We start from the raw sequence: 25239 nt of genomic DNA, 5'->3' as shown, positions 1-25239 counted from the left end.
ACAGGCTATTGGTCAATTACTTAACCTACATAGGAAACTAAGCAAAAAATAAATTAGACTATAGAACAATGTTATTAAGTTTGTAACGAAATCTGACAATATTATAATGGAATTGTAGATCTCGATCATTATGATAATAAGCATGTCACAAACAAAAGCCCCCATAGCAAGTGAATCCTGTATCCCGAATTTGTAGAACGGAACAATCTTGAAAACAGAGAAATATAATGCAGTTCCCGAGCGTTATAAAAACCGTTAAAAAAATATGTAAATGTAATTTTTCTGTGTTTTAAGTCGTAATAATCATTAAGTATTATATATATTTTTATCTTCCTCTAATTGTTGCACTTTGATATAAGTAATAGGAGATTTAAATTAATTTGTAACCTATCAAGATTCGACGATGTGAACGTTATCAATACGTATACAAACGCTATCACACTAACGATAATAATTAAGTAATTATAGTTACTAAAATAAATTAATTGGTCAAACAATTATCGACAAGTTTCACACTAATTAATTCATAAAGATGAAGATAATAATCTAATGAGATTTTTTGTAAAGTTATATGTCTAAACGAGCTAACCTTTCGTGCTATTCGTTCAATATTTTTTACCATAAATAATACCATGTATAATGCGGAAATTATTAGCTATAAATATTAATCAAGTTAGAATACATTGAGAAAGCGAATTGTCTAGCAATTATTTAATTTAAAACTAAACTAGGCTCGACTAGTAATCCAGTCGAACAATAAACTGTAAAAATAATATTATTAACATTAAAACTATTATTAGAGTCAATCACGTGTATAAATAGCTTTAATGTTGCATGACAAAAATAATTAACAAACTGATGTTACGGAGTTTTTTGTCTTTATCACGTTTTATTTTTTACAAATTAAACGTAATATTAATGTATCGTACGTATTAGAAAACCTTGTAACTCATAATAATTATACAATTTGAAACAGTATAGGTATCGGCACCGATATTGAGCGTTCGGTGACAGACTGGGGATCGCTTTGCGCATTGAGCAGGGGGTCGCAAAAAGTTTTAGTTGGCGATCCATCCACGATAAAATTAAATATCATGATTTTTTTATTTTATGTATGAGAAGAAAATGGTGTTACTAAATATTGAAATTAAAATAGTTTTGTTGAGTACAAAACTAAAATGTAAGTAGGACTAATTTAGTATCTTTATCCAAAAAACTAAGGTTTATTTATAAAAGCGTGTTTTTTTGTTATTTTTTTTTAAACTATTATTTATTTTTGTTCGGTTTTATTGTATTGTTTGTTTTGTTGTTTTTCCTTTTCTTATTTGCAAGTTTATTAATTTAATTTTAAGCTGATGGATGGTCGTAATAGGCCTTAACGATTATATTTCATTTTTATTGCTTTTATAACTTTTTCTGTTCTGTACCATCCCTATAAATATAAATCCTACTACTATTATAAACGCGAAAGTTTGTATGTATGGATGTATAGATGTATGGATGTTTGTTCCTCTTTCACGCAAAAACTAGCGAATGGTTTTTAATGAAATTTTACAATAATATAGCTTATAAATTAGAATAATATATAGGCTAATAACAGCTAGGCTGTGAATTGTCCAAAATATAACGATAATTGTCAAGAATATCTGCCATCTGCGAGCTATTCTGGCGTACGCTGCAAAAACTGTAGAGTTTACACGTATATAATGTATAAGAGAAATGTTTATCTTAATTGGTCCTAGAAAAAAAGTCCGGGACCGCATACATCTATCTATCTTCTATGAGTAAGCCATTATCGCAAAAAGTGAACCATAAATACAACAAAAATCGATAATATATTTCTAATGCACATTTGGTACTAACAAATTGATTTTCATGTCACAGAACCAATTGTGATGAATTTTGGTATAAAGATAGATATTGAGAAGATAATAAGCTACTCGAAGTACTTACTAATCCTGCGCAGACGAAGTCACAGGTACCAGCTAGTAATATTATAAATTATTTTCTAATACAGTCTGCCAACAATTCTTATTTTTAAACTATTATGTACCTACTTAAATTGTTATACTGCGATTTCGTAAAAGTTCCATAAGGTTATTATGATATTTAATTTATAAAACACAAGTGTTTACTTAGTTATTAAACTATGGCAGTTTATAATAAATCGAAAAAACTTTTGATAATTAAAATCATTTATTCTTACTTTATATATATCCCTTTATTTATGATATAAAAACATTAAAAGGCAATTCAAGGGGACATGAAATACTAAAACATGTCATTGTAAATTAATTAACTATGGTATATTACTATAATATTTTCACAATGTGGATTAAAACTCGTACAAAACGCAAGTGTGTACCATAATTAACATAGAAAATTTGTTTCAGTATATTTTGGTATGTGTTTAACGCCCAGTTATCAATGAATAGCAGTGTGGATTTTTTTGAGAGCCTCATCGATGAAGATGGACGATTTGCTGAGCTGAACTGTCAGGAGCCGCCTCAGCGCGGCCCGAGACGACAAACGAGCACAGGACACCGAGTGAGACCCTTGATCCAAGGTGCATATTGCGTATTTTTATTTAATACCACTAAGGTGACAAACAAGTGGACGGCCCGTTTGATGGTTAGCGGATACTGTAACTTATGGACGAGTCCGCAACGCACCTGCAATAACAGGAGGATTACGGGCGCGTCGCAGATCCTACCCACGACTATCATCAGGAATTTTGGCGACCTTACTATTACCATAGTAATACACTACTTGAAAGCAGTATTATTTAGCTGTGATCTTTTTTAATGCTGTGGTACTACTTTCCTAGTCGTACTGCTCCAAATTTTAAGCAAGATATTTCCTGTTGTGGCCTGCGATAAAACTTTTAAAACTACTGCTTTTACTAACATTATTCAACCCATTCGTGTCAGAAATTTTGAGACCAAAAAGTACTCTTAAGTTATTTTATTTGGTCTTAGTAGTTTTTAGTTTCTTACGCGATGGAGTAACATCCATCCACTTTCTTATTCAATTACAATATTAATACGATTTTTCATATCTTCTATATCTACATTCAATCAATACATATATTAACATTAACAAGAGTAATTTAATCATTTTTTGGTCTTAATCGACAAATAAAATTCTACAAATGAACAGGTTATGTTTTCTTAATAGAAGCTATAACGTTACTCTATGATTCACAGTAAGTACCGGAAACTAGTAGTTCACTACGAAAACACAAGTACAAATATCCAAAACAACGTATACCTACATTTATTTTTTTGACTCACATGTGATTATCACTCGTTATTATCTAAACGTATTATATGTATACTCCTATATACCAGTCTACATAATTGTTTTTCTTTAAACATTTATATTGTATTTACAATATTACAACAGTCTCAAAAATATACTTCTAAACATAATTACAACATTTTTGATGAACCGTAGTTATTATTCTTAAAACCTTAATACTTACGTATTTTTAACCCACTTCCAAGGTTCTCAATTCGACTGTATTTTTTTTTATGCATGGTACTTCAGAACTTTTGACTGGGTGGAGCGATTTCGACAAATTTTCTTTTAATCGAAAGGTGTTGTGTGTCATTTGGCCCCATTTAAATTTATTTGAGATCTAACAATAACTTTTCGAGTTATATCTAATAATGCGTTTTTACTTGACGCTTTTTTCGTCGATCTACGTTGTATTATACCGCATAACTTTCTACTGGATATACCGATTTTAATAATTCTTTTTTTGTTGGAAAGGGGATATCCCTAGTTTAATACCATGATAAGGAAATAAGGATCTGATGATGGAATACCAGAGAAATCGAGGGGAAACTCTCGAAAATCGGCAATAACTTTCTACTGGATGTACCGATTTTGATAATTCCTTTTTTGTTGAAAAAGGGATATCCCTAGTTTGGTACCATGATAAGGAAACTAGGATCTGCTGATGGGATCCCAGAGAAATCGAGGAAACTCGATAATCCGCAATAACTTTTTACTGGGTGTACCGATTTTGATAATTTTTAATTTAAAAGCTGATGTTTATCATGTGGTCACATATAAATTTTATCGAGATCTGATAACTATTTTTTGAGTAATCTTTGATAACGCGTAGTTACTTGACTATTTTTTCGTCGATATAATTGAAGTCGGTTTTTTTCGTTTGCGTGCAAACATAATTATTATATAGGTATTAGCGATGTAACCGAACATTCGTATTCGCAGATTAGCTTTCGCTAATAAATATTCACGATTTTTCAATACCTATTCTCATTCGCATTAGCGCGAAACGATACGAATATTTGGCGAATGTTGTTTTTTTTTAATATCTTTTTTAGGGACTTTTAGACGAATGTTTTTATTTTATTATGATGGATATGGAATCATAACACTACTGATAAGATTTGTACTTGTTATTTACTTATATTCTAATAAAACAACAATTCTGGTGTATTTGTGTATGTAAGACACACAGGTTGTGTGGGTTCCGCTGATATTTGTACCTATTTGAATATTTCGATTGTTTTTTCTGGTCAAGATTTCTTATCTTTGTGGATTTTCTTACTGTGCCTACCTAGGAGAGCACGTTAAGATTAGTTACATTGAGAAAAAAAATTATGTAAACAAAAACGCCTATGCTCAGCAGTGGAATGGTACAGGCTATCACAAACTTGACTCTTGCTGGGCAACCGCCATTGAAAGTAAGAGCGTAGCATCAATGTTGCTGTCGGCAAAGTGTGATCTGAAACAATGCCCGTTAACGCTGAAGTGTCTCATGATTCAGTGCTCTCACCCACACTGTTTAATCTACAACGTTGCAAAACAACAATAGTCGTTGCTATGCTGATGACAGTACGAGTGATGCCTTTCACAGTGGCCGGTTAGTATTCCCCGAGTGGTAGGGTCGGGACAGATCGTTTGAAATCGAGACTTCCTAGGAGCAGATCTTCGAATGAGGGAGATGTAGTTTCGTCCAATTTGACTTCTAGTAGCCACTATTTGCGCGTTTCTCTATAAGAAGGCCCCTTATATTGTGGTGCCAAGTTTTCAGAATGTTTTGTTGAAAATAACTAAAAGCATTGGGATATTGGGGTAGATTACGAATGAAATACTATACCGTGATCATTTTAAGAGCAAATAGTGGCTACAAAAATGGACGAAACTACGGTAGGGCAAGGTGGGTTTGCCCCACTGACTCGAAGCTAATCATTGATATTTAGATTTAACTAAAATCTCTACAAGTTTTTATTGTAGTAGTCTCGATATTGAAACCTAACGGAAAGTTGCAAGAACAGTTATTAAAAATAATTTAATATACAACTTATCGAGTTTTACATTTACTCGTATTTGTTTTTGCCCCAACTTTACAAAATTCTGGGTGCGCTTATGGCTTCAAAAAAGCTAAGAATGCTAAGTAGGGTGTAATCATATTTCACAACGGAACATCAGCCCTTGCTTTACGTTCAGGTCAGTCTACGTGTGGGTTTGTGTTCGAAAAATTAGGCAGGAGTTCCCCTATAACAACTCCAAAAATTTGACTACATTAATGCCGGACGGTTTGTATTGTCGACGATCCAAAACTTATGGATGGTGTAGAACCTTTAAGTATAAGAAGAGATGTAGTCTCTCTGTATGTTTTTTACCAATTGTGTTATGGGGAATGTTTTGAAGAATTCTTCGTTATGGAAACCATCGTCACATTTTTGCAATCGCGTCCTTTGCCACAGACCTAGATATCATCAACACCAACTAGATCTTCTCGCTCACTTTTTCCGCGTACGTACAAACTGTGGAATGACCTTTCTCCTGAGTATTTCCATGAGACCAATTTTTCTGTAAAGACACCGGCGACTCACTCGCGTTTCTTCTAAATTTGCAGAAATTCATAAGCAACGGTAAACATTTACTGTTAGATGGTACCGGCGCTTGTTAATCCCGTCGTTATAGCAAAATGCGTCATTCAACCCGTCTTGCCTCGAATGTATTTGGTTTTAAAATGACCTATACAAAATTTCATACCTTTTAAGCGGAATTAATTTGAAAGTCACCATTCGCATTTGCATTCGCGAATGTTGTGAACAATTTTTCGCATTCGCATTCGTGAATATGATAAATTCAACATTCGTTACATCACTATTAAGAATTTACCTTTTTTTTGCACTTTTCTGTTTTTAATATTTCTTTTGTTTAAGCACATGGTTTTGCTTTTAGGGTTTATTTGTGTATGTATTAGTTAGGACCCAAGGTTAAATTACAAAAAAAAATCAGGCATTATCAATGGCAATTATTTAAGAAATTATGACCAAAAATGGCGCTAAGGTCGAAAAACATTGAAAAAATAAAAATCAAATTATATCTCCTAAAGTATAAAAAATCGGATGATTCGGAATCCCCGAGGGATGTTCTAGCTCTGGACTTCCGCTTAACAGTCTTTCCTGGGACACCGTGTATAAATTACAAGTCACGTTGTTTGTCCGCGATGGACTCCTAAACTACTTAACCGATTTGAATGAAATTTTCACACAGTGTGCAATTTGATCCACACTTGAAAGATAAGCTATATTTTATTCAGATATAAATAATTATTATATTCACACAAAAAAATAAGGCGGTACGAAGTTCGCCAGGCCAGCTAGTTTATAAATAAATATTAACCACGCGTACCTATAAATCACACAAATTTCAACAAAACTTTTTAAAACGTACAGTACATAACAAAATTTCTTAGTTGTTTTTATCTTTTATTTGTTGGTTTTATCGTTTGGACGTCATTAATAATTGTGCATTTAAAGATAAATTGTATTTTATTAGAATTTAATCAGTTAAAAGATACGGTGAATACATAGATAAAAATCCAATTTGCACTTTAAAATATTTTAAGCCTTATATAATGACTATCAATGTCAATAAAATATTAACTGAATAAAGTAAATATTAAATTATTAAATAAGCTTTCAGTTTTTATATTACATTATGAAACAAGTTTATTTTGTTCAGTATTTTGTCCGACATTCATGGACACTTTAAAGTAGCGACGATTAAACAAAATGTCGTAAATATCAGTGAGAAGTCATCGAAACATTGAAACACGATTGAATAGGTACCATAAGTCCCATAATTATTTAAATCATTATGAAACTAATATATATCTTAATTATAAAAACGTATTTACTTATTGAAAAAAAAAGAAACGTGGGAAGCAATTTCTCTCGTTATATAATTGCGACCTGATAATAAATTAAAATTATTACCTTATTTGTCTCAATTTAATAAAATTATAAAGTTGGCTTCCGATATTTATAAAAAGTCACAGACTTAATAGCAGCAGCGATTTTTGAACGCATTGACATTTATCACCCGCCCCCTCTAGTTAGCGTCTCACCTTGTCTGACACAAGATGGCTGCACAACGTAAAGAATAAGTTATACGCTGTGATGTTTTTTTTTTATTAATTTGAGAAAACAGATAGTGGATTTTGCAAAATGTCAAATTTATGTTCAAGAATTGTTTCAAAACCTCCGAAAAGGTTAACAGAAGGTAGAGATAGCATGTCGGTCGCTCAAACGAATACATGGATGAATGGTGAGCTTTGGAATTTGTAAATATTGATTTTTTCCGAAGTCCGTTTCGTTAAACTGGTCTAGTAGTTACGCATTTAACGTAAGAACAAGTTATTTAGCATTGACTTTGGTTGTTAACGATAAGATTTGTGGAATATTTATTTCATTATTTTTTGTTAATTTTATAATTGTTTACTTACAGCCGAGAATATTAACAATGGTGGTGGCTTATCCCTTTCACCACCACATACAATATCTCAACGTGAGACGGGGACGCAGGTATCTCAATGCTACAGTGGGCCACCTTCTCCATGTGGATCAACAACCTCAACAGCGTCCCCTATTATATCACCAGCCCCTCCTCCTGGGACAGCAACCCTTGACCCAAACTGGCAAGCCACAAAACCAACAGTTCGGGAGAGAAATGCAGCAATGTTCAATAATCAGTTAATGTCGGATATAACCTTTATTGTTGGAGGACCTGGTGAGATGCCGTATTACAAGTTGATAATGTATTAAAATGACATTTTACTGATAATCAATTAATAAATAATATTTGTTTTTAGGACACACACAAATCATTCCTGCACATAAATATGTCTTGGCAACAGGAAGTTCAGTATTTTATGCCATGTTTTATGGTGGTTTGGCTGAATGTAAACAAGAAATAGAAGTACCAGATGTTGAACCTTCAGCTTTCTTAACATTGCTCAAGTATGTTTATAAATATATTTTTTTTAAAAATCATCACGATATTATGTTATGAAACCAATTTCAATAGAGAACATAATTTTTCAGATATTTATACTGTGATGAAATACAGTTGGAAGCAGATACAGTGCTGTCAACATTATATGTTGCAAAAAAATATATTGTTCCACATCTTGCGAGAGCATGCGTTAACTATTTGGAAACTAGTCTTACAGCAAAAAACGCTTGTTTGCTACTAAGTCAATCTCGATTATTTGAGGAACCTGAACTCATGCAGAGGTGCTGGGAAGTGATTGATGCACAGGTATGTGAATCGACAGAAAACCTAGCAACTGTCTGCCTCGAACAATCATCCTCATACAGTAGCTTACTCATGGATCTCTCAGAATCGTCAAGTCGAATTTTATCAAGTCCAGAAGTGAGAGAAGTATCAAATGAAAACTTGAATAATTTAAATTAAATATTATTAGCTAAACAATTAATTGTAATACTCAATATTAGGTTGTGATATATGTTTAAGGTAAAATGTTTCACTAATGACAATTTAAGTGTAATACATTCCATGGTGTATTCTATGCTTCTAGTCGTAAATTTAACAAGTTTCTCAAATTTTGTTGTAAATATTGGACTGACAATTGGCAATATGAGATGAATGTAGATTAACTGCAATACATTTTGTGTAGATTTGTTATTTTGCATGAATAGTTTGAAGCATGTAACGTTTGTTAAAATCATATTATTTTTAAATGATTGTAACATTGTAAATAAACTATTTTACAAATTGTATTGCAGTTTTATTTCAATCCTAAATTTAATTTTTTTCTTTTAATTGTAGGCTGAAATGGCTCTAACATCTGAAGGTTTTGTAGACATTGATGTGTCTACTTTAGAATCGGTATTGGCGAGAGAAACACTTAACTGCAAAGAAATAAATTTGTTTGAAGCGGCTTTAGCATGGGCTCATGCAGAATGTGTTAGAAGAGAAATAGATGTGACACCAGCAAACAAAAGAGCTATGCTAGGGAGTGCTATCTATTTGATCAGATTCCCTACCATGACATTAGAAGAATTTGCAAACAGTGCAGCACAACTTGGCATTTTAACTCCTCAAGAAACTATTGACATATTTTTACATTTTACTGCATCAAGTAAACCATTATTATCCTATCCCATTAAAGCAAGAGCTGGACTCAAAGCTCAGGTAATTATTTATAAATACATCGACATATAAAATTTGTTTAAGATCAATACATAAATAATAGAACTTTTTTTCAGATTTGTCATAGGTTTCAATCTTGTGCATATAGAAGCAATCAATGGAGATACAGAGGACGATGTGATTCAATACAATTTTGTGTTGACAAAAGGATATTTGTTGTTGGATTTGGACTCTATGGCTCGTCAAATGGTGCTGCAGATTACAATGTTAAAATTGAACTTAAACGGTTAGGAAGAGTCTTAGCCGAAAATAACACGAAATTCTTTTCTGACGGATCAAGCAACACTTTCCATGTGTACTTTGAAAACCCTATTCAAATTGAACCTGAATGTATTTACACTGCATCTGCTATACTTGATGGTAGTGAGTTAAGTTACTTTGGACAAGAAGGATTGAGTGAAGTTTACATGGGAACTGTAACATTCCAATTCCACTGTTCCTCTGAGAGTACAAACGGGACAGGTGTTCAAGGTGGTCAGATTCCAGAACTTATTTACTATGGTCCAACAGTTAATACAACAATAGCCAATACAAATACGAATGAGGACTGACAATTGGGTAGGGTACGACCTCTTAACTGTTACTCAGTATAATGACGGTGACATGAGATGCTAATAAAGATGTTAACTATTCACAAAGGTTAAGTGATTCCCATGTTAAATTATTTTGTTGAATATAAATCATGTGTATATTGTTGAAAATGAATAGCAGTTAAGTACCTTATGAATGTGATATGGGTGTCGTATAGCTCTCTAGAAATTTGTAGTTTTAGAAAATTAGTAATATTTGCACAAGTTCATTGCAATAAATTTACATAGCTTGAAAACTTGTTTTATTTTTATACATTTTTTACATACATTCATTCACTGGTTAGTACCCTTAATATAAATATAATGGCAATAATATGTTAAATCAATCTATACAAATAAATAAAATTGGAGTGTCTGTTTGTAATATTGTTGTCTACTTACATATACAAGATACGTATACGAAAATAACATTTTTCATAATTTTTGTCTGTCTGTCTGTCTGTTTGTTCTGGCTAATCTCTGAAATAACTTGACCGATTTTGAGGGGACTTCACCGCCAGATAGCTGATGTAATAAGGAGTAACTTAGGCTGCTTTTATTGTTGATTTTTTTATAACTACAAACTGAACAATAACTATTTCGTTAAATTTCACACGGATACAGTCCCCAGCACAGCTAGTAATTAATAATTATAGCTAAACATAACATCTCCACGTAAATCATGGTTTTACTAAATTAATTAGAGACAGATCCTGTGTGTCATAGCTTTCATCAAGATAAATATTTAATATTAAGAATATTGAATAGATCTTAGCTTTTATTTGTAAGAAAGTAATAACTATAAATCACTTACCATTTGGAGGAATGTTGATGCAGAGGGCTCGAGATAACTTAAAGTAAGTACGTCCTAACTGGTAGCAGCATAACTGAAGAGCATCACTGACATCTATTAAGAGATCTGTACCAATTTATTAAGAATTTTATTAGTGTTGTAAGAACAGTTGCTTTTTTACCTGATAAAAGTTTTTTTAACAATAAACAAACTAAGTAACCAATATCTATTAAATTAAAAATAATAAATTACTACACTATCCTGTATAATCCTCAAAATTTTTAACTTCTGACAACAAAACTTTTTCTTACTACTAGACTAGACTTATTTTAAATTATTTGCAAAGATAACGAATAATACGTGTCCCATAATTGCACCAGTGATTAACAATTCAATTATTTATTGAACTTTGATTCACTTGTTTTTGCAAGTTGGTTATACCATTCAAAATAAAAAAAGTTAAAAAAATTTAATAGAGATTATAAACCTGCAAGAATAATGTGACTTATTGTAAATACTTTGTAAAATTGAAGTGAAAAACCTAATTTGCTTATAGTAAAGGATACGGGCAGTGCCCTCTGTTCTGCATGTCATATAAACACATGCAGCTTGTGTAAGTGCAGATTGACGACCAATTGTAAGGTGACGAGCGAGTGCCATCTTAAAAAAATTGCAGGAAATATCAATACACTGCTGGTTAAGGCGTAGTTGCTGACACAAAGCTGTTATGCCATCTCTAGCTTTTCTCAATGTCACCTCTCTTGACTCTTGTCCACTACCAGCATTAAACGCTAAAAAAAGTGTTTATATTAAATTATGGTTTTTTTAAAGTAAAAATTTTCAATACATGTGTGCTTAAATTGTAAGTATCCTATGTCTATACACATAAGACACTTAAGAAGAAGGAATTATAAAAAAAATCTTTGTCACCAATACAAGCAAAATCTTTTAGACTATACTGAATACAGTTTTCTTAGTTATGATCCTAGAGGTCTAATGACTTTCAGTACTCTGCTATATATCATAGCTTGCTATATAACATTGTGTCTACATTATGTGATATAGATATTTAATAATTTGGATACTTTTTCATATCACACTCTGTAGTGTTCATGCTGCAGGAAAAAGTTCACCATAGAGAAAATAGTACACTATAAGAACAAATAAAATATGGTCTGCAGTAACTGCTATGATTAGAATCATATCAAGACATGTAATTTCATCCATCCACTAACAGGACAGGATGATCCAAGTGACACTGGGTTTATAACACAGCATATCACTCAATTACATAGAGTATAGCATGCCTTTAACATAATTATAGGATAACTTCTAATACTACTCCAGAACACAGCTTATTATTTAATTATAAATTAAATAAGTATATACATAACCATCAACAGCAGCAGTATCATCGGTGCGACAAAGTCAGCTCTGCGGTCACCAACCCGCCTGCCCAGCGTGGTGACTATGGGCAAAACACATGAGTTCACGCCATTTTTGGCTCGAACTTGTGGAGGCCTATGTCCAGTAGTGGACTGCGATAGGCTGATGTGATGATACATAATCATCAACAATCTACGTACAATTACCGGTGGTGGAGGCCTATGTCCAGCAGTGGACTGCGATAGGTTGAAGTGATTGAAGTTATATATAACCACGGGTTCCTTGTTTAATACAATTAATAGATCACCTCACCTCTTCCAAACCCTGAAGCACCTCCCTTGGTTTCCGCTGACACGAACTGCCCGATCGCCGATGCACCTCCATGTGCATTCTCTTGGAATTCTACTTCCGCAACTATTATGTTATCTTCTAAAACAGATCCACAGTTCGTACACACTGCATCACCTCTCGCTGGATCTACTTCTATTTCTGAAGACCCACAATGTTTGCATTTTTTTCCTGACATTGTTATACCTAAACAAAGATTAAACTTTATAAAACAATTGTAAATAATCAAATAGTTATTTCAGACGTAAGGTAAACATATCAGAACTGACTTGTAAGTAAATAAAGATACAGTAATTAATAAAGTACAATTTCTTAGAAAAAAAATATGCTAAATCAAAAAACGTGCTCACATACTCTCACTTCAACCTATCGCAGTCCACGGCTGGACAAGTGGACATTAAAAACATGCGTTTCGCTTTATTTTTGTGCCATAAAATCGAATCTGTCAATTTGCGATCAGTCGAGTCTCGGTGATTGACATTTGTTATAAACGACAGTAGGCATGTATCCACTAAAAACAAATGGGATGGATTAAAATGTCTAAAAATTAATTATGATATGTAGATAAAGAAAAATCAGTTTATTCAATAAAATAATTAAGGATTGTTGATATTTTCACAAAACAAGTTAAGAAAATATAGGCATTATGTCACGTGACAGTGAACACCAATCATAGAGCGTGACGTAACCCCGTGCAAAAGATAATTTTTTTTATTGAGATTTTCATAGAACAGAGCGTTACTACTTATTATTTTACGGTTTTATCTTTTGTCGTCACATTTATTTAGTTATTCAAAGTAATATACTGAAAGAGAACACCATGGAACCTGGATTTATGAAAGGAAATAGCAATAACTTGCCCAGAGTTGACGTCGTTATGCTTGGCAAGTTTTTCGCATCAAACAGCGACTTTTGCTCATCGGAATTCCGCAATGTTAAAACTTCGATGTAAGTATACACGAATGTAATATAATTATTATAAGCTAAATTCCCACTTTTTCAGTCTTGTTACCTATTATGTGTTACTAATTAGTTATTTGACTACAGTTTTGACATATTTCGAGGTTAGAAATACAAAGTAAAACATAATTATGATACCTAAATTAACTTCCACGCTTTTCTAGTAACAAATAATAACTATAAAATGTACCAGCTGCTTAATTTAACGCACAGATCGTAAAAGCCAACCCTAGGAATGGACATATGTCTCAGAAATCATGTTATAGGCAATAAAATAATACTAGCCATCTTAAATGCCATTGACATCTAAATACATGACTAACTTAGCTTTTTGTTACCCTTACTCTGTAAATGATAAAATCGTGTTTAATGTACTTAAATAAATAAACCTAATTTCAGGTCCTCGCGAGATTCCTACGGAGATGATGCTGTCAGCTTCGTACAAGTTAAACGAGAGGGTAAACTGTGTACTGTGAAGTGTAAAATATGCCCAGAGCATAAAGTTCATGCTAAGTTATATAAATGCACACTAATTTTAGATGAAGAAGAAGAAAACATTATCTCTATGAGGTGCGAAGACTGTGTAGCTTCACAGGGGGGATGTAAACATGCAATTGCATTCCTTATGTGGGTCCATCGTAGAAGTGAGGAACCCTCCTGCACTTCTGTTGAGTGCTACTGGAAAAAATCTAAATTGTCCAGGGTCGGTAGCAGCCTTAAATATATAACTGCCAAAGAACTAACAAAGAGCAATCCTGTATTACCAGGGAATTCATCTGTCCTAAAGAAGTTTTTACAAGAGGCTAAGAAAAGAAAGGTTGTAGATTGTGAACTTTTAAAATATCAACCCACATATTGTCTAACTGAAATAGAAGCTGTCTCAATGCATAAACTTGTATGTAATCTTAAAGAAAAACATGGGGAAGATATTTTGGGGAAAATACAAATAGCTGAGTCTGTAATACAGAAAGTAGAAGAATTAACTAGAGAACAATCAAATAGTGCTCTTTGGTTTGAATTAAGGTACGGTCGAATAACTGCTTCTAGAGCTTTCGAAGTAAGCAGATGCAAAACAAGTGATGGCACACTTATAGCTCTCATACTTGGTGGCAAAATTCCCGACACTCAATCTATGAAGCGTGGCCGCACCTTAGAAGACGATGTGAGAAAAACTGTAGAGGGACAATTAAGAAAAACGATCAATAAATGTGGTCTCTTATTAAGCTCCAGATATCCTATGATTGCGGGGTCCCCAGATGGAATTTTTGAAGACGGTATTATAGAAATCAAATGTCCTCTTAATGAAAAAACCTACAAGAATTTTGTAAAGAATGGAGAGCCTACTGAAAAATATTATGCCCAAATGCAGCTACAAATGTTTTTATCACAAAAGAAAAGCTGTTATTATTGTGTAGCTGACCCAGACTATCATAAAAATAAAAAAGTAGATATAATAAATGTATCATTAAACCTTGTATATGTTGAAGATTTAATTCACAATAAGTTATTAAACTTTTGGAAAACAAATATATACCCTTTATTATATCAAAGTGTACAGTAAGTGTACTTATGTATAAATGAGTGTGTATTTAAATAAAAAACCTTTTTTGAAATTAAAGAATAGTTTTATTTTATTAAAGAATCTTGCAAATTAACTAGGGCACATGCTATAATTATTATATCATCCAGGATTTTAACAAATTTAAAATTAACACATGCATGTGGTTTAAGCATGTAAAATTCACGTAAGCGCCGAATAACTCTTTCTATGTGAATTCTTAAGCTTGCAATCTGTTTAGTAACTCTTACTTGGTTCTTCGTCATTTTCACTCCTGTTTCTACACTAGGAGGTCTTACCAGAGTTATATTAGCTTTCTGTAAAAATTTCTCTACATGTTTAAACCCCCTATCTGCCATTACTACCATGCCACTTTTTAATGTCTTTATAAAATCACACGATTCAACTACACATGTGTCAGTTGTTCTTCCTCCAAATCCAGGAGAGATATAATTAACAAGTCCATTTGGTGTGCTTGATATTAAATACTTTATAGTATTTGCTTTTTTATAATCGGACCATGTCATGGCCTGGTTGATAGCCTTAGATGGCTTTTGCACCTCTATCTCTAGGCAGTCTATAATGCAACTGACATTATTATACCTATGTCTAAATGCCATAGGTAAAGTCCTTTTAATCATATCTTTGTCAAGTTCCACAATAAAAGGACGCATTAAACTAGCAATAAGGGGTATATTTTTTAAGAATATCTTGCTTAAATTTGCTGAAGACATCCCATAATCATCTGCAAGCTGATTAAATTTAACGTCTAATCTTATCTTATGTAAACATAATAATAAATGATGTTTTGGAATCTTCAAATCATCTTTTAAAATATCAACTAAGTAATAACAATTACTTGGAATACCAAGATACAAGCGAGGCTTCTTTTCAATTTTTTTAAGTGTGTTCACTAACATCACATCAGCTTCTAGTTTTCTTTCTTCAGCAATCAATTCACTGTCTGAAGATGACTTAACTTGCAATGAATGTATGGATGGTGAACGACTGTAGGTGGCTTCACACGGTATATAAAGGGAAACATCACTATCTGAGTGCTCTTCCTCAATCAATATTTTTTTTGTAATTTTGCGTAGGTTGGAGACAGAAGGACATGATTTTTTAATAATCTCAGTTTTAAATGGGGACGTGAAACTCGATGTCACTGATGGTTTCCAGGGTGACAATGCCTGGTTTACAGTTTTTATTTTGGTCTGACTTGCTTTACTTCTGAACTTGTGTGTTAGAAATACTTGAACTGATTTATTTACTTTCTGTTCACATAAAGGTTCTGACTCATTCAATAAGTCTGTTTGAAAATCTGCAAAATAAATGAGAGTAATTAACTTCATAGTCATAACTGTGCAATTATAATTTGTAAAATGTAGAGATCGCCTAAGATGGACATGGCGAGCATATATGAAACGATGTATGAATTAATGATGTATGGATGTCAATAAAGCAAAAGAAGTAAACCCAGGATTGTGTCAAACGGAAATCCGTAGTCTCTGCCTACCCCTCTGAGAGACAGGCGTAATGTGAATGAATTTATGTGTGATAATAATTTCTCTTGTTTATTATTAAAACATACCTGAGCTTGTATGGGGAATATCTTTGAGATGTAGACTTTTCGAACAACTTTCTTCTGGTTTTTTCAAACACTCGATAGTATTTGTATTATCTTTAAGACAATTTGCTATTATCTCCATTCTTTGTTTTTTTAACATGTACGGTCGTTCTGCGCTGCTGCATGTTCGCTTTCTTCTGTCTTCTTGACATTCAAATCTACTTGGAGTACATCCTGGTTTCATGCGCACTTGTGATACTTTTCCCATAATATGATACTCAGTATAATTGAGCATATCATTTGCTAACTAAAAAGAAACAAAAAAGGTACTTATTAATAAATATGTACAATAAGTTATTCAAATACGGAACTAAATGACAAAACTTTAACAAAGATCTAACTTCAAACAATATTTAAAATAACAAAGCAAAATTCATCAGTTTTGTTATAATAATGTATTCACTAAATTACATTTTGTTAAATACTTACATCGAAATGATCTTCACAAAAATACATTCTTGAATTTGTTGAAAAACAATGTGCATTATTTTTCCTTGCAAGTGTTAGCCACTTTTTCCGTATTTCTTGTTTGCTTGGGACAAATATAAATAATTTGTTTGGCGTTTTAATGCTTGTGCTTTTACATTGGGGCACTATACAGTATTTGTAATACGAAGGATTCATTTTTAATCACAAAACATTTACAATATCCATATAAAAGCTGTTGTATTTCGCACGGAGTGACGTTATACAAGACGCCATGACAGTTTTGAGCGTTTTCGAGGGAAATATAATGTAATTTCTTTAAATGCGAAATACAAATTGAAAATGTATGTGTTTTTTAAAAATAATATTTTTCTCATGCATAATAGATATTAAGGTATATTGTCTAACAATCAATCAAATTTAGGCAACTAGCCTGTAAAGGTATACTATTTATGTCAAAATTCTTTATACACAATATGCCTATGGATTCTACAGTTTTAAGCACATAATATACAAATTATATAACACTAATAAATAAAAAATAATTTATCAATAGTCACTAGCACCACCATACTATTTCATTATTCAAATTTTAACCACTGTTGCTAAATAAAAGGAAAATTCTGATTTCGTTCAAAGGTTTTATTACTACATTTTTGTATATAAAATTATTTTTATGTAAAAATATTATATAAAAAAGTATTAAATTTTAATATTCGATTTATAAAAATATGGTTCTGGTATTTTTTTATATAGCTGGTATAATTACATAATAATAATAACAATTAATAAATTTACCATTATGTACAATAATAAATATTAAAAAAAAATATTTTATGATAATAATATCTACTAAATATTTTAAATATATAACCTGCTGTATTTATATAGAAAGTAAAGTCTTATATAGTTATTGTAACTAGGAATGTTTATTTTATTTGATTATTATCCTAATAACGTTAGATAAAAAAATTAAATGTTGCTTAAACTTGTTTTTTACTGCGATCTTTGTTAAAATTTACAATTATATATTGTATTTTAACGCTTATATACATAGGCTGTGTTCCGATATGCACTGCGACCACTTTATAGTGTGATGTCAATTTAATATACTGTAAAGCTGATCCTAAATAGCCAGTTATACTGGTTACTATTTAAAAAGGGAAGACAAATCTGTATACCGTCAGCCGCATTTTTCAACGCAGCATTCAAATTTCAAATGAGTATATTAAACATTTTTATGGTTCATTAAAAAACTGTTGTTGGATATCGTTGTTCTATCATATATAAAATATTTTATTAATAGTAATTGTAAATGGAATTTATAATATAATAAAAGTAAGTAGTTTTTCATTAAAAAGAACATGTTTTTCATTGCTTAACTTATATTCATTTTGTGTATAAGTTAATGTACAGATGTGTAGGGTAAAATTTAGATTTTTTTAAATGAATATATACTATGGCAAATTTACGTGTTTTTTTGCACGATCAAAATTTTCCTGCGTAACTTTCAGCTCGTATTGAACATTTTTAACACAGTCTAATATGGTTAATTTTTGCAATTCTTTCGATGTTTTATTTATTAATCTAAACTAATTACAGATCTTTATAATTTGGTGATTAAACTGGAGGTATTGTTTAAAAGATGTTTGGCAGTTGGCACTAGAGTGGTTTTGACTGATCACGTAATCAAAGTACTGCGAGAACTTTACCTCGAAAACGCCAGTGTTCACAGTAGAATATGGCGGCGATTTATATATGGGTACTGCGACAGTGTACTGACAGTCCATAATGGAACGAATTTTTCTACAGTGATAGCAATGTGCCGTCCTCGCAGTGCATATCGGAGCATACCCATAGTTTGACGCTTTACTAAAGATATGACGTCACAGGTGGAAACCGTTTTGATTGGTCGAATATCACGCCATGGCAATAATTGTAGACGATGAGATCACCCTTCAAATTCTTAAGGCTAAAGTGGGATAGTATAACAGAAAAGTATATTCTTTCAAGGCAAAAGTAGGCGGTTAAGACATTTCGTAATAAGAAACTTAGAAATTCTCAGGAGAAGGGCATCCCCAAAGAAACGACGACGTCATCGCACAAACTGCAGTGATGAGTCACCATTGTTGTGTTCTCGATTGTGTATAATTTCTTTGACGCATTTTATTATTTTGATATTTCTGTCATTATTAACTGTCAAATAGAATAAAACATTGATTGCGATAGGTTCTAACGAGAACTACGTTGTGATAAGAATCTACGCGTTCTTTAAACTTACGTAAACTGTGTTTGTGTTAATTCTTAATAGTTTACCAGAACTCATGACGATGAAGCTAGAAGTGAGTGATAGTCATTCCAATCACTCCGATTTCTCCTGTGATAGCCAGTCTTCTCAAGGATCGTCTACAAATGATTTCGTATCATCAGTACCTACGTCAAGATCCCAATTCACAGTAAGTACCTTCTTGAAATGAATGAATACTTTTTATAAATTGTTTTTTAAAAACATATTTATAAACGTGTACAAAAAAGAACGATTTCTTGAACAAACAACGTAATAGTTGTTTGAAATTAATCAAGATACAATTACTAGTTGCATGATTATGTACTATAAAAAGCAACCGAGTTCCGTTGCTATCTATTCAATATAAATCGTCTTAAGAAACCTTATTTTGTATTACTAGTTACTTATATGTTATAACTTATTTGTTCACTTATAACAAGAAGATAATCTCCACTATCACTGCCAGTTATCGCTGTCTTCAAATATCACTCGATAACGCTGAAATAACATATTAGTCACTTAACAAAAATAGATCTTTCATCATAACTTATTATTAAATATGATTTTTTATCATGTATACTTTTATACTTTTTACTTGTTTACCTTTTGAACAAGATTAAGATATAAGTATTTTCCTTTTTTACAATTTTAACACTCAGTATTATATCCTAGTGGTATAATACTAAATTACCTTTGTTTAAGTGACATACTTTATTCCACTAGAACATGTAAGCATTTCAAAAATTGAGCTTTGGTAGTTACCATGAGTTTTAAAAAATATTCATAAATTTCCCGATTTTTAATTTCCACTTGGAAAAGAATTCTCAAGTTTGACATTCTCATTCATTCTTGTATACAGTAAGTATATAAATGAATTGTAGTAATTTTTTTTATAACTATTGTATCAATTTCAAAGATAACTTAAATATATAAATGAATTGAAGTATTTTTTTATAACTATTGTATCAATTTCAAAGATAACTTAAATATATAAATGAATTGAAGTATTTTTTTATAACTATTGTATCAATTTCAAAGATAACTTAAATATATAAATGAATTGAAGTAATTTTTTATAACTATTGTATCAATTTCAAAGATAACTTAAATATTTTGTTTGTATTATTTTTTGTGTAATTCCCACACATGAGGAAATTATAAACATTTTTTAATATCATATCAATTATTTTTGATTTATTTATTTTTTTATTTAATGTCTTTGATATGATATTAAAAAATGTTAATAACTTAATTATCTTAATACATTTCATGTTGAATTGTTGAATTATGCAAGGCAACATTACTTTTTACTTTAACTTCTTTGATATTTTTTACCTATTCATTTACACCTTATTGCGCAATACAAAATATATTGTGCAAAAGATGGACTTCAAGTTTAATATATCAATCAAAATTGAGATATATATGAAAGAGTGTTAAGGAAGATATATGAAATAAAAATTATAAAACCTTAGCGATCTTTTTACATCGAATAAGTTATACACATAACACTCACGATAAAATTGACATCTCGTATAATACAGGTAACATAACATTATATGTTATCATACGGTGTTGTAACCATGTTTTTGTTCAGGGAAACACGTGTTTCATACTTGATGTACGCAAATACAGTGATATTGATATCAGCTTGTTATAATAACCAGTGTTGTTTTGACTTATATTGTTCCAAGTATAATAGCTTTATTGAATTTAACAATATTATTTTATCCTTAATTAAATTAAATGTAGAGAGGATAAATGTCATTTAATATATAATCATGTCATATATTATATACTAACTGTCTGTTCGTGACTTTGCCCACTTGGATAACAATGTTGGTTGTTCAGTTTTCTCTTGTTAAAATAGCCTATGTAATCACTCAGTAATACCATAGCATTTTCCTAAGACTAAAGTCATTTTTAAAGCTTTTGAAATTGAACCAAGTTTTTGAGTTTATCCATTACAAATCTTGATACAAAAAAATCTTTCCAGTATATAATCTTTATAATTCGTAGAGATTGTATTGTATTCAGTACAGTTCAAGTATAAAGTATAGTAAAAATTAAAAGATATGAAAGATAAGATTTTTTTTGTTTGCGTAGTTAGGAAATAATTTTTATGAAAAGACAATTATTTCGAGGATTTGTATTGCGTTTATATAACAACTAGTGCTTGACGTGACAACGTCTAATAAATCGATGAACGCCGGCTGCATGCACGAAAAAGGATGACTCATTGTAGCGTACCTACCGCTCATTATCCCGTTTCGCTCATAGTCCCGTTGCACTCATCGTATGCTTGCGCCGCATCTATCTCTTCCACTCGATTGGCCTATGCGTCCGAGGAGATGTTTTGTTTCGACGTTGCCATGTTAAACTATCGTCCGTAAACCAACTTTACATACAACGAATTTTTTTTCTGGTTGAGGTGTATACATATATTTTCGGAGTTTGATGTATAACTTTCAATGACATCCTAACGTCAATCCGCAACTGATAAAACTTTATCCAAGGTCATGCATTGAACTGATGGCAAATCGAGCGTTTAACGGTTGCTGAATATGTATTAAATTACGTAGTTTTTTACCCCTTTCTTTTTCAATACATCTCGATGGCGTCATTGTATGATGCATCGAATTAGAAACAAAACTAAACAAGCTAATAATTCTACTTACATAATAGTGTATATAAAGTATTTAAAAGTAAATGTCGTATATTCGATGTAAGAGATAGTAGGAAAATGCTAACAAAAGGCGATGACCGACCGCAAGTGACGTCACGCATTCGAGGAAAACATTTTGCCCACGCGCACAAATGTGCCGAGTATATCATTATCCGTATTCCACGCATTAAAGCAACCATAAGAACGTAATGGTTTCGTATAAAAAATTAAAAACATCGTTAATACTATACAGTTCGTTCGAGTTTAATAAATAAATAAATAAAAAAACTTAAACACTAACGCCTCTAAAATTTATCTTGGTTTTTTCAATTTTATTTTTTATTTCATAAAATGATATAGCAGTTCCTTATTTACAAAGTTTGATGAACGAAAATCACTTTATAATGATTGATTTTTTTTTACAAAGTAATTCCTACGTTGCTGTTTCTTCTCGACAGAATCTACATTCGGATTCGGTGTTAGCTTCACTGTTCTTTATAATGATTGTGTGAAACCTACTTGTATAAAGAAGGATTTTATTTGTAGTCATACTTACAGATAGGTTAACGAATTTTCAGCGACCATGCTTTTGTCCAGTTCGAATTTCAAGGCTAGATAAGTAAAGAAAAAAAATCGACTGCCGTAGTATAGTTCGCGTCATGTAAAAAGAACGCTGAAAGAAACTGGAGGGGGTGCGTTTGCGCATGGGTATACTCGCGCACAAGTACTACTGTTTTATTTTTTAATTAGGCTTTCACTCGCGGCTTCGTATAATGGTTATTGGTAGGTACATTAAAAAATACTAGAAATACAAGTGCGAATAATTCGGACTAAATAAGTATAATAATTATCACTTTACAAAATCACAATTTTTTTTTAAACAAAAGCAATAACAAATTTTTTAGTTATTGAAATGTCGTATTCAAAAATAATAATTATCTGTACTCCCGATATTCGTATATTAATAGTTTTTATGTGTTTAAAATGATAAATTGATAATTGTTTTTTAGTGAAATAAATAGTAAATGGAGAATTTTGTAATTTAAAACTTTTGTGCGCGATAATATTTTGAGTCGACGTCGAACTGTCAACCGCTGTCGACCAATAGCACACCGGCAAGCATGCGACACGTGATAAACACTCCCGTCCCCCTACCCCGTACCACCAAATAGACCGACAAATCGCTTCTGCGCAGCTTCAAGGCCAGCGTTCTTTTTACATGACGCGAACTATAATCTAATATATAAAATTCTCGTGTCGCGGTGTTTGTAGTTAAACTCCTCCGAGCGACCTAGCGAGCGAACGGCTTGAAATTTGTGAAATTTTGTGTGCATATCGGGTAGGTTTGAGAATCGAACAACACCTATTTTTCGTACCCCTAAGTTATAAAGGGGGGGGGGTTAAGAGGGTTAATAAAGTATTATGAAATTTTGTGTGCATATCGGTTAGGTCTGAGAATCGGCCAACAACTATTTTTCACTCCCCTAAGTTATAAGGGGTGGGGGGGATTGAGAAGGAATAAAATATATGGCACAACAACGTTTGCGAGGTCAGCTAGTATTTTATATAAAGTTTACAATACATATAACACAAGTAATACATATATATATATTTTGCTAACGTATAATAATTTAAATTATATTATTTCTTTAAAGTTGCTATTTGATACTTACCTTAACCTTTATATATTTATATAGAAACTATGTCATTCTTGAATTTAATTGGAACTGTGATATAAACACATCTGTATATAAATTACGGAGAATAGATACAATATGCATACGTTTATAGTGTGCTGACCTAAATATTATAGTAGAGGACAAAGAGGATATTGATAATTTAGAAAATCATAATATGGTATGTTTAAGGCAGAAGAATGCTTAAAATAGTAATCTATATAAATAATAATGAATCGCCGAAATTTATGTCGCGTTAACTTTCGTACGACACCAACAAATTGGATTTTTTTTTGCCCAATTTTGTTAGGACAAGGTTTGTATAGAAGATAATTAAAAATAATATTCATATACATGTAATGTATACATGAAAAAAAATGGTAGTACGAAGTTTGCGTATCATTTAATTTGACGTCTTGACATCCAACCTTCCGGTACTTTTTCGTTTCTCACGATCAGGACTATGTACATATGTTATATAATTATGTGGATATAAAATGTTTAATTTAACTAGTCTCTGTCTTATGATTTATATGTGAAACGGGACATATTCTATGTTTGTTGTTGGTAACTTTGAGTTACCGATACTTTGGCACTAATGCAATAATGTTTTATGTAAAAATCATAGTGTTAACGACCATGAGCTTAAAAACTTGTACTCCGCCAGCGCTTTAATGACCTTTAAATATAATATAAGTCTACATTTATAGATGTAGTGTCACCTAATAATCATTATTTCCTTAAATTATTATTCCCTAACAAGACGATTTCATATAATCAGACTATTTTCCGAAACTTCCTTATTGCTCGAGCAGTTTGTTTTGTATACTTAATATTCATGTATTAGTACGCAAATAAAACTCGTTTTAATATAATTCTGTTTAAATTAATGTCCACTTCATTTACAATTCTAGAGCTACTGGAGGTGACTCGATTAAATATACGATATTGTAGTTTTGATTTAGATTTAAATGCGTAGGTTGCATTCGTGAACAATGATTATACTTGCATCTATATGTATAACACAATCATTTTTAGTATGTTATTACATACATACATACATACACATATACATATACATATATCTATAATCTATAATATATATAAAAGCGAAAGGTCATTCATCACGAAATCTCCGAAACTATAACACCTAGAAACTTGAAATTTGGCAGATAGGTTCCTTATAGAGCGTAGACATCCGCTAAGAACGGATTTTACGAAACTCGACCCCTAAGGGGGTAAAACGGGGGTTGGAAGTTTGTATGAAAGTCCTATGTTTTTGAAGTAAGATGCTTTATGTTTAAAATGTATGCTCTATAAACGATGAGAAGGTGTTCAAATAATGTATATTTAGAAATCAATTCCCTTTTGGGTTAAAACGGGGGATGGTAGGTTGACTCACTCATCACGAAATCTCCGAAACTATAACACCTACAA

The 25239-nt window shown here is 31.6% G+C and overlaps 5 protein-coding genes across 5 annotated transcripts in view; 3 read left to right on the top strand and 2 right to left on the bottom strand.

The window, feature by feature from the left end:
• Nucleotides 1-13047, bottom strand: part of LOC123662110 (transcription factor IIIB 90 kDa subunit) — a 39705-nt gene extending 26658 nt beyond the window's left edge. Inside the window, exons 1-4 of the mRNA XM_045596995.1 lie at nt 12958-13047; nt 12568-12789; nt 11436-11660; nt 10891-10995 (exon numbers count right to left, since the gene is read on the bottom strand). Of these exons, the coding sequence (XP_045452951.1) occupies nt 10891-10995; nt 11436-11660; nt 12568-12781 (544 nt within the window). The 5' untranslated portion in view covers nt 12782-12789; nt 12958-13047. The remainder of the gene's footprint in view (nt 1-10890; nt 10996-11435; nt 11661-12567; nt 12790-12957) is intronic.
• Nucleotides 7398-10333, top strand: LOC123661986 (BTB/POZ domain-containing protein 6). The gene is made up of 6 exons (XM_045596888.1): nt 7398-7599; nt 7780-8061; nt 8144-8291; nt 8376-8592; nt 9124-9489; nt 9564-10333. Exons 1-6 carry the CDS (start codon nt 7500-7502, stop codon nt 10056-10058), a joined length of 1608 nt encoding a protein of 535 aa, XP_045452844.1. The 5' UTR covers nt 7398-7499; the 3' UTR covers nt 10059-10333.
• Nucleotides 13048-13318: 271 nt separating the features above from the next.
• LOC123662322 lies at nt 13319-15181 on the top strand. The gene is made up of 2 exons (XM_045597178.1): nt 13319-13551; nt 13963-15181. Exons 1-2 carry the CDS (start codon nt 13424-13426, stop codon nt 15122-15124), a joined length of 1290 nt encoding a protein of 429 aa, XP_045453134.1. The 5' UTR covers nt 13319-13423; the 3' UTR covers nt 15125-15181.
• On the bottom strand, nt 15167-17457 carry LOC123662066. Its single transcript, XM_045596955.1, has 3 exons — nt 17178-17457; nt 16713-16995; nt 15167-16442 (listed from the first exon to the last, which is right to left on the bottom strand). The coding sequence occupies exons 1-3, from the start codon at nt 17370-17372 to the stop codon at nt 15190-15192; spliced, it is 1731 nt and encodes a 576-aa protein (XP_045452911.1). The 5' UTR covers nt 17373-17457; the 3' UTR covers nt 15167-15189.
• Nucleotides 17458-19315: 1858 nt separating this feature from the next.
• The window catches only part of LOC123662558 (transcription factor kayak), a 42947-nt gene continuing 37023 nt past the window's right edge, over nt 19316-25239 (top strand). Inside the window, exon 1 of the mRNA XM_045597400.1 lies at nt 19316-19630. Coding sequence (XP_045453356.1) covers nt 19499-19630 — 132 coding nt within the window. The 5' untranslated portion in view covers nt 19316-19498. The remainder of the gene's footprint in view (nt 19631-25239) is intronic.

The sequence above is a fragment of the Melitaea cinxia genome, chromosome 18 (genome assembly GCF_905220565.1).
Source record: "Melitaea cinxia chromosome 18, ilMelCinx1.1, whole genome shotgun sequence".
NCBI lineage: Eukaryota > Metazoa > Arthropoda > Insecta > Lepidoptera > Nymphalidae > Melitaea > Melitaea cinxia.
This window is presented reverse-complemented; position numbering and strand designations above follow the sequence as displayed.